Source organism: Bufo bufo, chromosome 4 (genome assembly GCF_905171765.1).
Source record: "Bufo bufo chromosome 4, aBufBuf1.1, whole genome shotgun sequence".
In the NCBI taxonomy this organism is placed as follows: domain Eukaryota; kingdom Metazoa; phylum Chordata; class Amphibia; order Anura; family Bufonidae; genus Bufo; species Bufo bufo.
This window is the reverse complement of record NC_053392.1, coordinates 608,386,388-608,397,334: the sequence shown is the minus strand read 5'-3', so window position 1 is coordinate 608,397,334 and position 10,947 is coordinate 608,386,388. Positions and strand designations below refer to the sequence as shown.

Below are 10,947 nucleotides of genomic sequence, written 5' to 3'. Positions count from 1 at the left end.
AACCTTCAAATAGACATATTTGCGAAAAAGGTTTACGGATCAGATGTGTCTACCTAAGTGGGGCAGTTATATTCTCCCATAAAGGTCTATCAGGAGGTGACTACACACATTCTGCATCGCTTCCAGACACAAAGGTGTGAACAGAGCCAAAAGAGACCCCCCACAACAAGAACAAACACGTGACAGCATTGCCCATAGCAACCAATCAGATCACTTCTTACATTTCTTTCCTCGGACTAATAAATAAAAGCTGAAATCTGATTGGCTACTTAGAACCAGCTGATCTGCGCTGCGCATGGCCACATTGTTGACAACCCTTGTGAAGTGGGCGGAGTTTCATGACGTCACAAAAACGATCTGCGGCGGAATACAGGTGTACTTGAGAGTGATTGACGGGTTGAGTAATAAAGTGGGTGGGGCTTAAAGATACCAATACAATAGCGGCTACCCACAGACAGAGATGGGCGGTGCTAAGTAGGAGCGATTGACGGCTTCAGTACGGAGAGGGGCGGGGTTAAGGGACGTTACGTAGACAGGCAACGGCGGTGGTGTATTGGTAGGCGGGGTTGCGTGCGGTTGATGGACAGGTTTAGTAGGGAAGTGGGCGGCGCTTAGAACTGGTTAGTTACTCGAAGCTCCGAGACTCTCTCCGCCAGACACCGGGAGCTGAGCTCTTCTCTCCGGCGACCAGGTGACCGCGGGCGGCGACGTGTGGGGGAGGAGGGCGGCGGAGAGGGGGACAGGCGGGGATGTAAACATACCGGGGGCCAGGACCGGGGCTCTGGGCCCACTACAGTGGGGGATGGGGCAGCTCCGCTGTCTGTTGTTATTACTCTCTTCATTAGACAGGTTCCTGCGTTCTGCCGACACGTCACCGAATGTTTGTGTGACGTCACCAAAGTAGTGTGACATCATGTCTGGTGGGGCAACCTGTTACTACTACAACAGACTCCATAATAACCCCCCCATATATGAAGTATACCCCAGATAATACCCCCTCCTGTACTATACACCCCAGATAATACCCCCTCCTGTAATATACACCCCAGATAATACCCCCTCCTGTACTATACACCCCTGATAATACCCCCTCCTGTAATATACACCCCAGATAATACCCCCTCCTGTACTATACACCCCTGATAATACCCCCTCCTGTACTATACGCCCCAGATGATACCCCCTCCTGTACTATACACCCCAGATAATACCCCCTCCTGTAATATACACCCCAGATAATACCCCCTCCTGTAATATACACCCCAGATAATACCCCCTCCTGTAATATACGCCCCAGATAATACCCCCTCCTGTAATATACGCCCCAGATAATACCCCCTCCTGTAATATACGCCCCAGATAATACCCCCTCCTGTATTATACGCCCCAGATGATACCCCCTCCTGTAATATACGCCCCAGATGATACCCCCTCCTGTAATATACGCCCCAGATGATACCCCCTCCTGTAATATACACCCCAGATGATACCCCCTCCTGTAATATACACCCCAGATAATACCCCCTCCTGTAATATACACCCCAGATAATACCCCCTCCTGTAATATACACCCCAGATAATACCCCCTCCTGTAATATACACCCCAGATGATACCCCCTCCTGTACTATACGCCCCAGATGATACCCCCTCCTGTACTATACGCCCCAGATGATACCCCCTCCTGTACTATACGCCCCAGATGATACCCCCTCCTGTACTATACGCCCCAGATGATACCCCCTCCTGTAATATACGCCCCAGATGATACCCCCTCCTGTAATATACGCCCCAGATGATACCCCCTCCTGTAATATACGCCCCAGATGATACCCCCTCCTGTAATATACGCCCCAGATGATACCCCCTCCTGTACTATACGCCCCAGATGATACCCCCTCCTGTACTATACGCCCCAGATGATACCCCCTCCTGTACTATACGCCCCAGATGATACCCCCTCCTGTACTATACGCCCCAGATGATACCCCCTCCTGTACTATACGCCCCAGATGATACCCCCTCCTGTACTATACGCCCCAGATGATACCCCCTCCTGTACTATACGCCCCAGATGATACCCCCTCCTGTACTATACGCCCCAGATGATACCCCCTCCTGTACTATACGCCCCAGATGATACCCCCTCCTGTACTATACGCCCCAGATGATACCCCCTCCTGTACTATACGCCCCAGATGATACCCCCTCCTGTACTATACGCCCCAGATGATACCCCCTCCTGTACTATACGCCCCAGATGATACCCCCTCCTGTACTATACGCCCCAGATGATACCCCCTCCTGTACTATACGCCCCAGATGATACCCCCTCCTGTACTATACGCCCCAGATGATACCCCCTCCTGTACTATACGCCCCAGATGATACCCCCTCCTGTACTATACGCCCCAGATGATACCCCCTCCTGTACTATACGCCCCAGATGATACCCCCTCCTGTACTATACGCCCCAGATGATACCCCCTCCTGTACTATACGCCCCAGATGATACCCCCTCCTGTACTATACGCCCCAGATGATACCCCCTCCTGTACTATACGCCCCAGATGATACCCCCTCCTGTACTATACGCCCCAGATGATACCCCCTCCTGTACTATACGCCCCAGATGATACCCCCTCCTGTACTATACGCCCCAGATGATACCCCCTCCTGTACTATACGCCCCAGATGATACCCCCTCCTGTACTATACACCCCAGATAATACCCCCTCCTGTACTATACGCCCCAGATGATACCCCCTCCTGTACTATACGCCCCAGATGATACCCCCTCCTGTACTATACGCCCCAGATGATACCCCCTCCTGTACTATACGCCCCAGATGATACCCCCTCCTGTACTATACGCCCCAGATGATACCCCCTCCTGTACTATACGCCCCAGATGATACCCCCTCCTGTACTATATGCCCCAGATGATACCCCCTCCTGTCTCTTTGTGTCCCCCTCTGAGTGCAGGTCTGGTTGGCAGCTGTTGCTCTCTGGTATCTGGGGGGGGGGATGGGCTCGGCATACGGTGACTGCACAGAACACACACAGCTCTGCTGTATCCTTCCTCTGTAGGAGGGGGCGGGCCTTCTTCCCCCGCACACAGCTGATTGGCCGGGGCGATGGTGGATCAGCTGTTGTCTGGGGGGGGGGCTACGGCTCTGTTTATGTTGTGATGTCATCGCAGTCCCTGTGAGTCACAGGCCGGGGCGGACGCACCACTTACATTCCAGCGCATAGTGTCAGCCGCCCTTATTATATACACGCTGATGTAGCAGAGCTACCCTGAGCCATAGCTGAGTAATGGAGCACACACTATTCCTCCTGAGCTTTGTGAATAGAATGCCAGAACTACGATGAAGACTGACACCGTGTGCATGAGCTAACATAAAAGTGCAGGTTTTTGAGCTGCTCGGGTTCTTTGGAAAGCTGGGTGACACCCCGTGTGTGCGCCGTGGTGGCTCCCGCGTGCAGTTGTGGCCCTGGATTTGGGCTGTAATTCTGATTTTTCTTTTATTGCCATCTCGCAGCTGCTTGAACATAAAGCCGCCACGATGGGCAGAATCTTCCTGGATCACATCGGAGGGACCCGTCTCTTCTCCTGCGCCAACTGCGACACCATTCTGACCAACCGCTCCGAGCTCATCTCCACCCGCTTCACGGGGGCCACAGGCAGAGCCTTCCTCTTTAACAAGGTATGGCAGCGCGGCGTGGGTGCAGTGCGGTTCCGCGCCAAAGTGACCTAATTTAAAGAGACAGACACCCCGCAGTCTCTGCTCCATCTGTATCCAGACAGGTAGCAGCAGTCTATTGCTCCCTGTTATCAGCCACCTCAGAGATTGCCGTTTGGCTTACAGGGTTGCTTCTTAGCTGAGGGTTTGTTACAGTGGCATCCAGTCTGGACAATCCCGCTGGTGGATACATTGTAACAACCTATCAGGACAATGGTCCAGACTGGATACAAAGTGCACCAACTGCAGAATCACGATTTCTCTGTTAGGCCTCATGCACACGACCGTATGTATTTTGCCATCCACAAAACACAGATCCCTAAAAAAATTCGGATGGCGTCCGTGTGCATTCCGTATTTTGCGGAACGGAACAGCTGGCCCTTCATAGAACAGTCCTATCCTTGTCCGTAGTGCGTCATTTTTTTTTTAGGGGTTCTCCTGGGCACACACCACCTATCGCAAGAGAATCAAATCGACCTCGTGGCTCGGGTAAAACAGCATCAATAAGAGACATCAGGCGGTTGCTTTGACTGTATCCTCTGTGAGTTGGGCTCAGGCCCACACCTGGATTCTGCAGTCTTTCCTCCTTTCATCTTGGGACTAAAAGTTCCCTAGAAAAAAGAATAAAAATTCCAGGGCAAGTAAAAAAAAAAAAATCCCTGAGTTGGTGGAGGGTGAAGAAACATCTGCAGACAGGGATGCAGTGGCGACCGAAGGATCAGTTTACGGTAACCACCGACCCAAGCAGCAAGGGTTGGGGGCCCATGCTCTGCAGAAGATGGTACACGGGGCATAGAGTCCTCAGATGTTTTTAGCTTCCTCAAACCTGAGAGAATTGACAGCTGCCTTCCTAAGCTTGAAACCAACTATCCAACGCCACCGTGTCGAGGTGTCTTTTCGGACAATGCAACGACGGTGGCATATCTGAACCATGAAGAAGGGACGAGGAGCAGGTCCTTCCTTAGCGGCTGTCTCAAGAAAAGTATTCAAACAGGGAGAGGAGAACCTAAAGTCCATTTCAGCGGTTCACTTAAAGAGGTTCTGCAGTTTGTTTAAAGGGAACCTGTCACCGGGATTTTGGGAATAGAGCTGATGACATAGGTTGCTAGATGGCCGCTAGCACATCCGCAATACCCAGTCCCCATAGCTCTGTGTGCTTTTATTGTGGAAAAAAAAACGATTTGATACATATGCAAATTACCCCGAGATGAGTCCTGTATGTGAGATGAGTCAAGGACAGGACTCATCTCGGGGTAATTTGCATATGTATCAAATCGTTTTTTTTCCCCCACAATAAAAGCACACAGAGCTATGGGGACTGGGTATTGCAGATGTGCTAGCGGACATTTAACAACCCATGTCCTCAGCTCTATACACAAAATCCCGGTAACAGGTTCCCTTTAAACTGATGATCTATCCTCTGGATAGATCATCAACATCTGATCTGCGGGGGTCCGACACCCGGGACCCCCGCCGTTCAGCTGTTTGAGAAGGCAGAGGCGCTCCGGCAGCGTCGCGGCCTTCTCAGTTTACCGCTGGCCCAGTGACATCACGACTAGTATCAACTTGCCTGGGCGGGGCTAAGCTCCATTCAAGTGAACAGAGCTTAGCCCCGCCCAGGCTAGTTGATACTAGTGACGTCACTGGGCCAGCGGTAAGAAGGCCGCGGCGCTGCTGGAGCGGCGCTGCCTTCGCAAACAGCTGATCGGCGGGGGTCCTAGAGGAGGTTGGAGGAGGTGTCCTTTTTAAATTGGCTCCCGCTGTTCCTGTCCCTGGGAGGCCGGATCAAGCTCCTATCAGTGCCGTTGTGAAGGCAACGGGAAATCAAATACCGGTAAGAGTAATTGTCATCTTTTTCCGTTTTTATGACTGGACACAAAACCGCAGCTTGCAACGGTTTTCTGTCCGGTCACAAAATGGAATGCGGAACAGAAGACGTCCTTTTGCATCCTGAACGGATCTCTTTCCATTCAGAATGCATGAGGACTAAACGAAAACCTCTGCCGGATCTCAATACCGGAAAACGACAATGCAAGTGTGAAAGTAGCCTTAAGGGCTCATGCACACAAACTTATTTTCTTTCCGCGTCCGTTCCGTTTTTTTTTTTTGCGGACCATATGCAGAACCATTCACTTCAATGGTTCCGCAAAAAAAACTGAAGTTATTCCTTGTGCATTCCGTTTCCGTATTTCCGTTCCGCCAAAAAATAAAACCTGTCCGATTATTGTCCACATTACGGACAAGGATAGGACTGTTCTATTAGGGGCCAGCTGTTCCGTTCCACAAAATACGGAATGCACACGGACGTCATCTGGATTTTTTGCGGACCGCAAAATACATATGGTCGTGTGCGTGAGCCCTAAATGGCATCCGTTTTTATTTCGGTTTAGAGATCCTCTGCCGGGTCGCAAGTGTGAAACAGGACTAAGTGCCAGAAATATGGGTAACCTACTAGACACCATGATGGTTAACCCATAGGACACCAGGGACGTGGCGGTTAACCCCCTAGATGCTAGGGAGTTCAACAGGGCATTTTTGAGCAACTAAACTCCATAGAACATAATGTGCGGTTTTAGTGCTGCATTGTTTTTTCCCTCGCCTGATGGCAAGATGCGGTTTTTTAATGGTTCGTTTCAGGGGTGGTTTGGATGCTCTAAAATGTAACAAAAACACATCAAAAACACCCTGTGTAAGCCCAGATTAACCCATTAGATGCCAGGAATACAGTTATTAACCCTGAAGATGTCAGGGCAGAGGTTGCAGTAACGCCGGTGCGGTTTTACGGTTTACAAAAAGTTTCATGCGTATTTCTACACGTGCGACTTTCTTTTGTCCGGAGCGCTGTATCGGCCTGTATCTAGTCTGGTGGCCCCCTGCCTCCTGCACCATTAATCCTGGTGTAGGTGGCAGAAGCTGTACAGTCAATAGTGACTGTGGCATCTAGACAGTTAAAGGGACAGAGCTTCCTTTGCCACCATTGGCCATGGCAGTTGGGTTGCCTACCAAGGAGGCCCCTGGGACGGACGTGACTGTCTGTTACACTGTGCAGCAGACACAGCCCAATAGACGGTCTGTCACTAATGCAATGGTATACACGGTGTACAAGTGCATTATAAAGGCAACGTCTCCTAGTGGGACTAAAAAATAATAGAATAAAGTTAGTGCTAGTTATTCCCTGAAGTGCAAAAAATGTCTATTACTAACCCAAAAAAGGAAATAAGTTAGTAAGTTATATATACCCCAAAGTGGTATCACTAAAAAAACAGAAACCCCCACCCCACCCCACCCCCAAAAAAAGCCTTCATACGGCTACTTCAACAAAAAAATAAAAGTTATGGCCAGAAAAAAAGCCACCTAGAGTCTTATTTCATACTCCTCCATGGCTGAAATTACTGCTTGACAATGAAGAGTAATTGTAGTGCCACCTCCGTCGGGGACATGGCGACACGACTATTTACCCACTAGATGCCAGGAGTAATATTATGAGCCTATCAAATGCCATTATTAATCCACTCTATACCGGGGACACGATAATTAATCCACTCTATACCGGGGACACGATTATTAACCCACTAGACAGCCCAATTGGTAATTAAAGAGGTTTTTTAGGGAGTTTTGTACTGATGTCCTATCATCAGTATCTGTCATTAATATCTGATTGTGGGGGTCCAATATCCAGCATGTCAGCCGTTCAGTTGCCTGAAGAGGTTGCACTCGGCTTACGCGGCACAAGCAGTACAGTGGATAGCGCCGTGCTTTGGATTGCAGCTGTTCAAGTGAATGGGGCTGAGCTGCGCCTAGCCCTTGTGGACATGACATCTGTGGCCTAGGAAGAGGCCGCAGTACTCACTGGAGCACGGGAGTCGGACCCCCACTGATTAGATATTTCTGACCTGTCCTGAGAATAGCCCATAAATATAAAACCCTAAGACTGGGTTCATATCCATTTAATGTATACAAAAAATGTATACATTAAACTGATGCCTCAGACAGATGCCATACAGCAGCATCCGTTCACCAAAGAGTTCCATTGTAAAAAAAAATATATATATATATATAATGCTTTTTTTTTTTCTTCTATTGTAAAAACTTACAAGAACGTGGTGTGCTACATTTTTGTATCCTTTTTTAATATATACGTCAAATGGAGGCATAAAACGTAATGTGAACCCATCCTAAGGCCTCTTTCACACGAGCGACAATATAGAAGTCCGGCGTTCACTGCAAGCCTTTCATCAGGACAGAAAACTCGCTCGTGTGAAAGAGGCCTTAGAGAACCTCTTTTAAGGGTCCATTCACACGTCCGCAAATGGGTCCGCATCCGTGCTCTCCGCATTTCCGGAGCGCGGCCCTGAACTTCCGGGCGGCCGCGCCGCAAAAAAATAGAACGTGTCCTATTCTTAGCCGCAATTGCGGACAAGAATAGGCAGTTCTATGGGGAGTGCCGGCCGGGTGTATTGCGGATCCGCAATACACGACGGACGTGTGAATGGACCCTAACCCAGTGGAAACCAGGACACTGTTATTAACACATTAGAAATCAGGAACAAGATTTTTAGCTCAGTAGACACGAGGGTGGGGGGATTAATTGGTAACCACTTGATTACAGGAACATGACCATTAAACATGACTGTTAACCCGCTGGACACGGGGGGGGGGGAAGGCATGACTGTTAACCCGCTGGACACAGGGGGAGGGGGGGGGGGCGGCCATGACTGTTAATTAATTGAAAATACTGCGATTTCTGCTACGTCTGTAATAACTTCTCAGTGTTGATGTCCCTTTTATGTCCATCAGGTGGTGAACCTGCAGTACAGCGAGGTCCAGGACCGCGTCATGCTCACCGGCCGTCACATGGTGCGAGACGTCAGCTGTAAAAACTGCAACAGCAAGCTGGGATGGATCTACGAATTCGCCACGGAGGACAGCCAGCGCTACAAGGAAGGCCGCGTCATCCTAGAACGAGCCCTGGTACGGGAGAGCGAGGGCTTCGAGGAACACGTACCTTCCGACAATTCCTGAAATGCTCTTTTTTTTCCGGCTTTTTTCCTTTTGTAGTCCCTCTCAAGTTAAACCATGCAACAGATCTCTACAGCGTATTTGCGTACACCGTCACGCCACGCGATGAGACACAAAGGAACGACGAGCGATCTGCCATCTTTTCTTTCTGCATTCGGGTTGGTTACCATTTCGAGCATATGTTCTACCAATGCCGTCTTAAATGGTCTTGGTGTCCAACGGGGACTAAACTGCCCCCCACCGACACATCAGCCCGTCCCCCCCCCAAACCGCCGTGTTGATAACTTGCAGATTCGTCAGCTTTGAAATATACATTTATGTGTCGCGGACTTGCGCCTTGTGTATGAGATCCTGTGTTTGTTGCCGCTTGCGCTGGTCAGCGTCTCATTAAGCAGCTGGGGGTCAACGGGTGAGTCAGATGGGGTTGTATTTTGGGGGGGGGGGACGTGGGGTGGTTGAGGGTTACATCTGTTAAGCTCCAGCATATAACTGAGTTACTTTCATGAGTCTAATGTGATGCAGGTGGAGTGGACATTTAAAAAACAAAAAAAATGTAAAAAACAAAAAAAAAAAAATTGAATTGCACCAAAAGTTGTTTTATGTGTGTGATGTAGAACTTGCTGGCAGTGTAATAAAATATAATGACTCAGTCTAGCAGTGTTGTCCTCTCCCAAATGCTGCCCCTGTACACGATACAAAGGTTATTACTGACCAATTCTTTCAGTTCGTCCAGCCATTGACATGTGCAGAGCGCAGCCTCCAGCCTCTCGTGTGCAGAGCGCAGCCTCCAGCCTCTCGTGTGCAGAGCGCAGCCTCCAGCCTCTCGTGTGCAGAGCGCAGCCTCCAGCCTCTCGTGTGCAGAGCGCAGCCTCCAGCCTCTCGTGTGCAGAGCGCAGCCTCCAGCCTCTCGTGTGCAGAGCGCAGCCTCCAGCCTCTCGTGTGCAGAGCGCAGCCTCCAGCCTCTCGTGTGCAGAGCGCAGCCTCCAGCCTCTCGTGTGCAGAGCGCAGCCTCTCGTGTGCAGAGCGCAGCCTCTCGTGTGCAGAGCGCAGCCTCTCGTGTGCAGAGCGCAGCCTCTCGTGTGCAGAGCGCAGCCTCTCGTGTGCAGAGCGCAGCCTCTCGTGTGCAGAGCGCAGCCTCTCGTGTGCAGAGCGCAGCCTCTCGTGTGCAGAGCGCAGCCTCTCGTGTGCAGAGCGCAGCCTCTCGTGTGCAGAGCGCAGCCTCTCGTGTGCAGAGCGCAGCCTCTCGTGTGCAGAGCGCAGCCTCTCGTGTGCAGAGCGCAGCCTCTCGTGTGCAGAGCGCAGCCTCTCGTGTGCAGAGCGCAGCCTCTCGTGTGCAGAGCGCAGCCTCTCGTGTGCAGAGCGCAGCCTCTCGTGTGCAGAGCGCAGCCTCTCGTGTGCAGAGCGCAGCCTCTCGTGTGCAGAGCGCAGCCTCTCGTGTGCAGAGCGCAGCCTCTCGTGTGCAGAGCGCAGCCTCTCGTGTGCAGAGCGCAGCCTCTCGTGTGCAGAGCGCAGCCTCTCGTGTGCAGAGCGCAGCCTCTCGTGTGCAGAGCGCAGCCTCTCGTGTGCAGAGCGCAGCCTCTCGTGTGCAGAGCGCAGCCTCTCGTGTGCAGAGCGCAGCCTCTCGTGTGCAGAGCGCAGCCTCTCGTGTGCAGAGCGCAGCCTCTCGTGTGCAGAGCGCAGCCTCTCGTGTGCAGAGCGCAGCCTCTCGTGTGCAGAGCGCAGCCTCTCGTGTGCAGAGCGCAGCCTCTCGTGTGCAGAGCGCAGCCTCTCGTGTGCAGAGCGCAGCCTCTCGTGTGCAGAGCGCAGCCTCTCGTGTGCAGAGCGCAGCCTCTCGTGTGCAGAGCGCAGCCTCTCGTGTGCAGAGCGCAGCCTCTCGTGTGCAGAGCGCAGCCTCTCGTGTGCAGAGCGCAGCCTCTCGTGTGCAGAGCGCAGCCTCTCGTGTGCAGAGCGCAGCCTCTCGTGTGCAGAGCGCAGCCTCCAGCCTCTCGTGTGCAGAGCGCAGCCTCCAGCCTCTCGTGTGCAGAGCGCAGCCTCCAGCCTCTCGTGTGCAGAGCGCAGCCTCCAGCCTCTCGTGTGCAGAGCGCAGCCTCCAGCCTCTCATGTGCCTGCGTCCCGTTCTGATAGATATAATACGGCCGCATCTCCTCGGCTCGTGCCCCCATGGAAGGCAATCTGTTCCCAGTT

The 10,947-nt window shown here is 51.8% G+C and overlaps 1 protein-coding gene across 1 annotated transcript; it reads left to right on the top strand.

Moving 5' to 3' along the window:
- The first annotated feature begins 559 nt into the window (after positions 1-559).
- YPEL5 (yippee like 5) lies at positions 560-9,417 on the top strand. Its single transcript, XM_040430617.1, has 3 exons — positions 560-691; positions 3,544-3,708; positions 8,542-9,417. Exons 2-3 carry the CDS (start codon positions 3,568-3,570, stop codon positions 8,764-8,766), a joined length of 366 nt encoding a protein of 121 aa, XP_040286551.1. The 5' UTR covers positions 560-691; positions 3,544-3,567; the 3' UTR covers positions 8,767-9,417.
- The last annotated feature ends 1,530 nt before the right edge of the window (positions 9,418-10,947 follow it).

What these genes read in the sequence shown, in the direction of transcription:
- YPEL5 (XM_040430617.1), top strand. Translation starts at nt 3,568, where the DNA reads ATGGGCAGAATCTTCCTGGATCACATCGGAGGGACCCGTCTCTTCTCC. An exon ending in GAGCCTTCCTCTTTAACAAG is followed by an intron (nt 3,709 to 8,541) that starts GTATGGCAGCGC and finishes TATGTCCATCAG; the next exon opens with GTGGTGAACCTGCAGTACAG.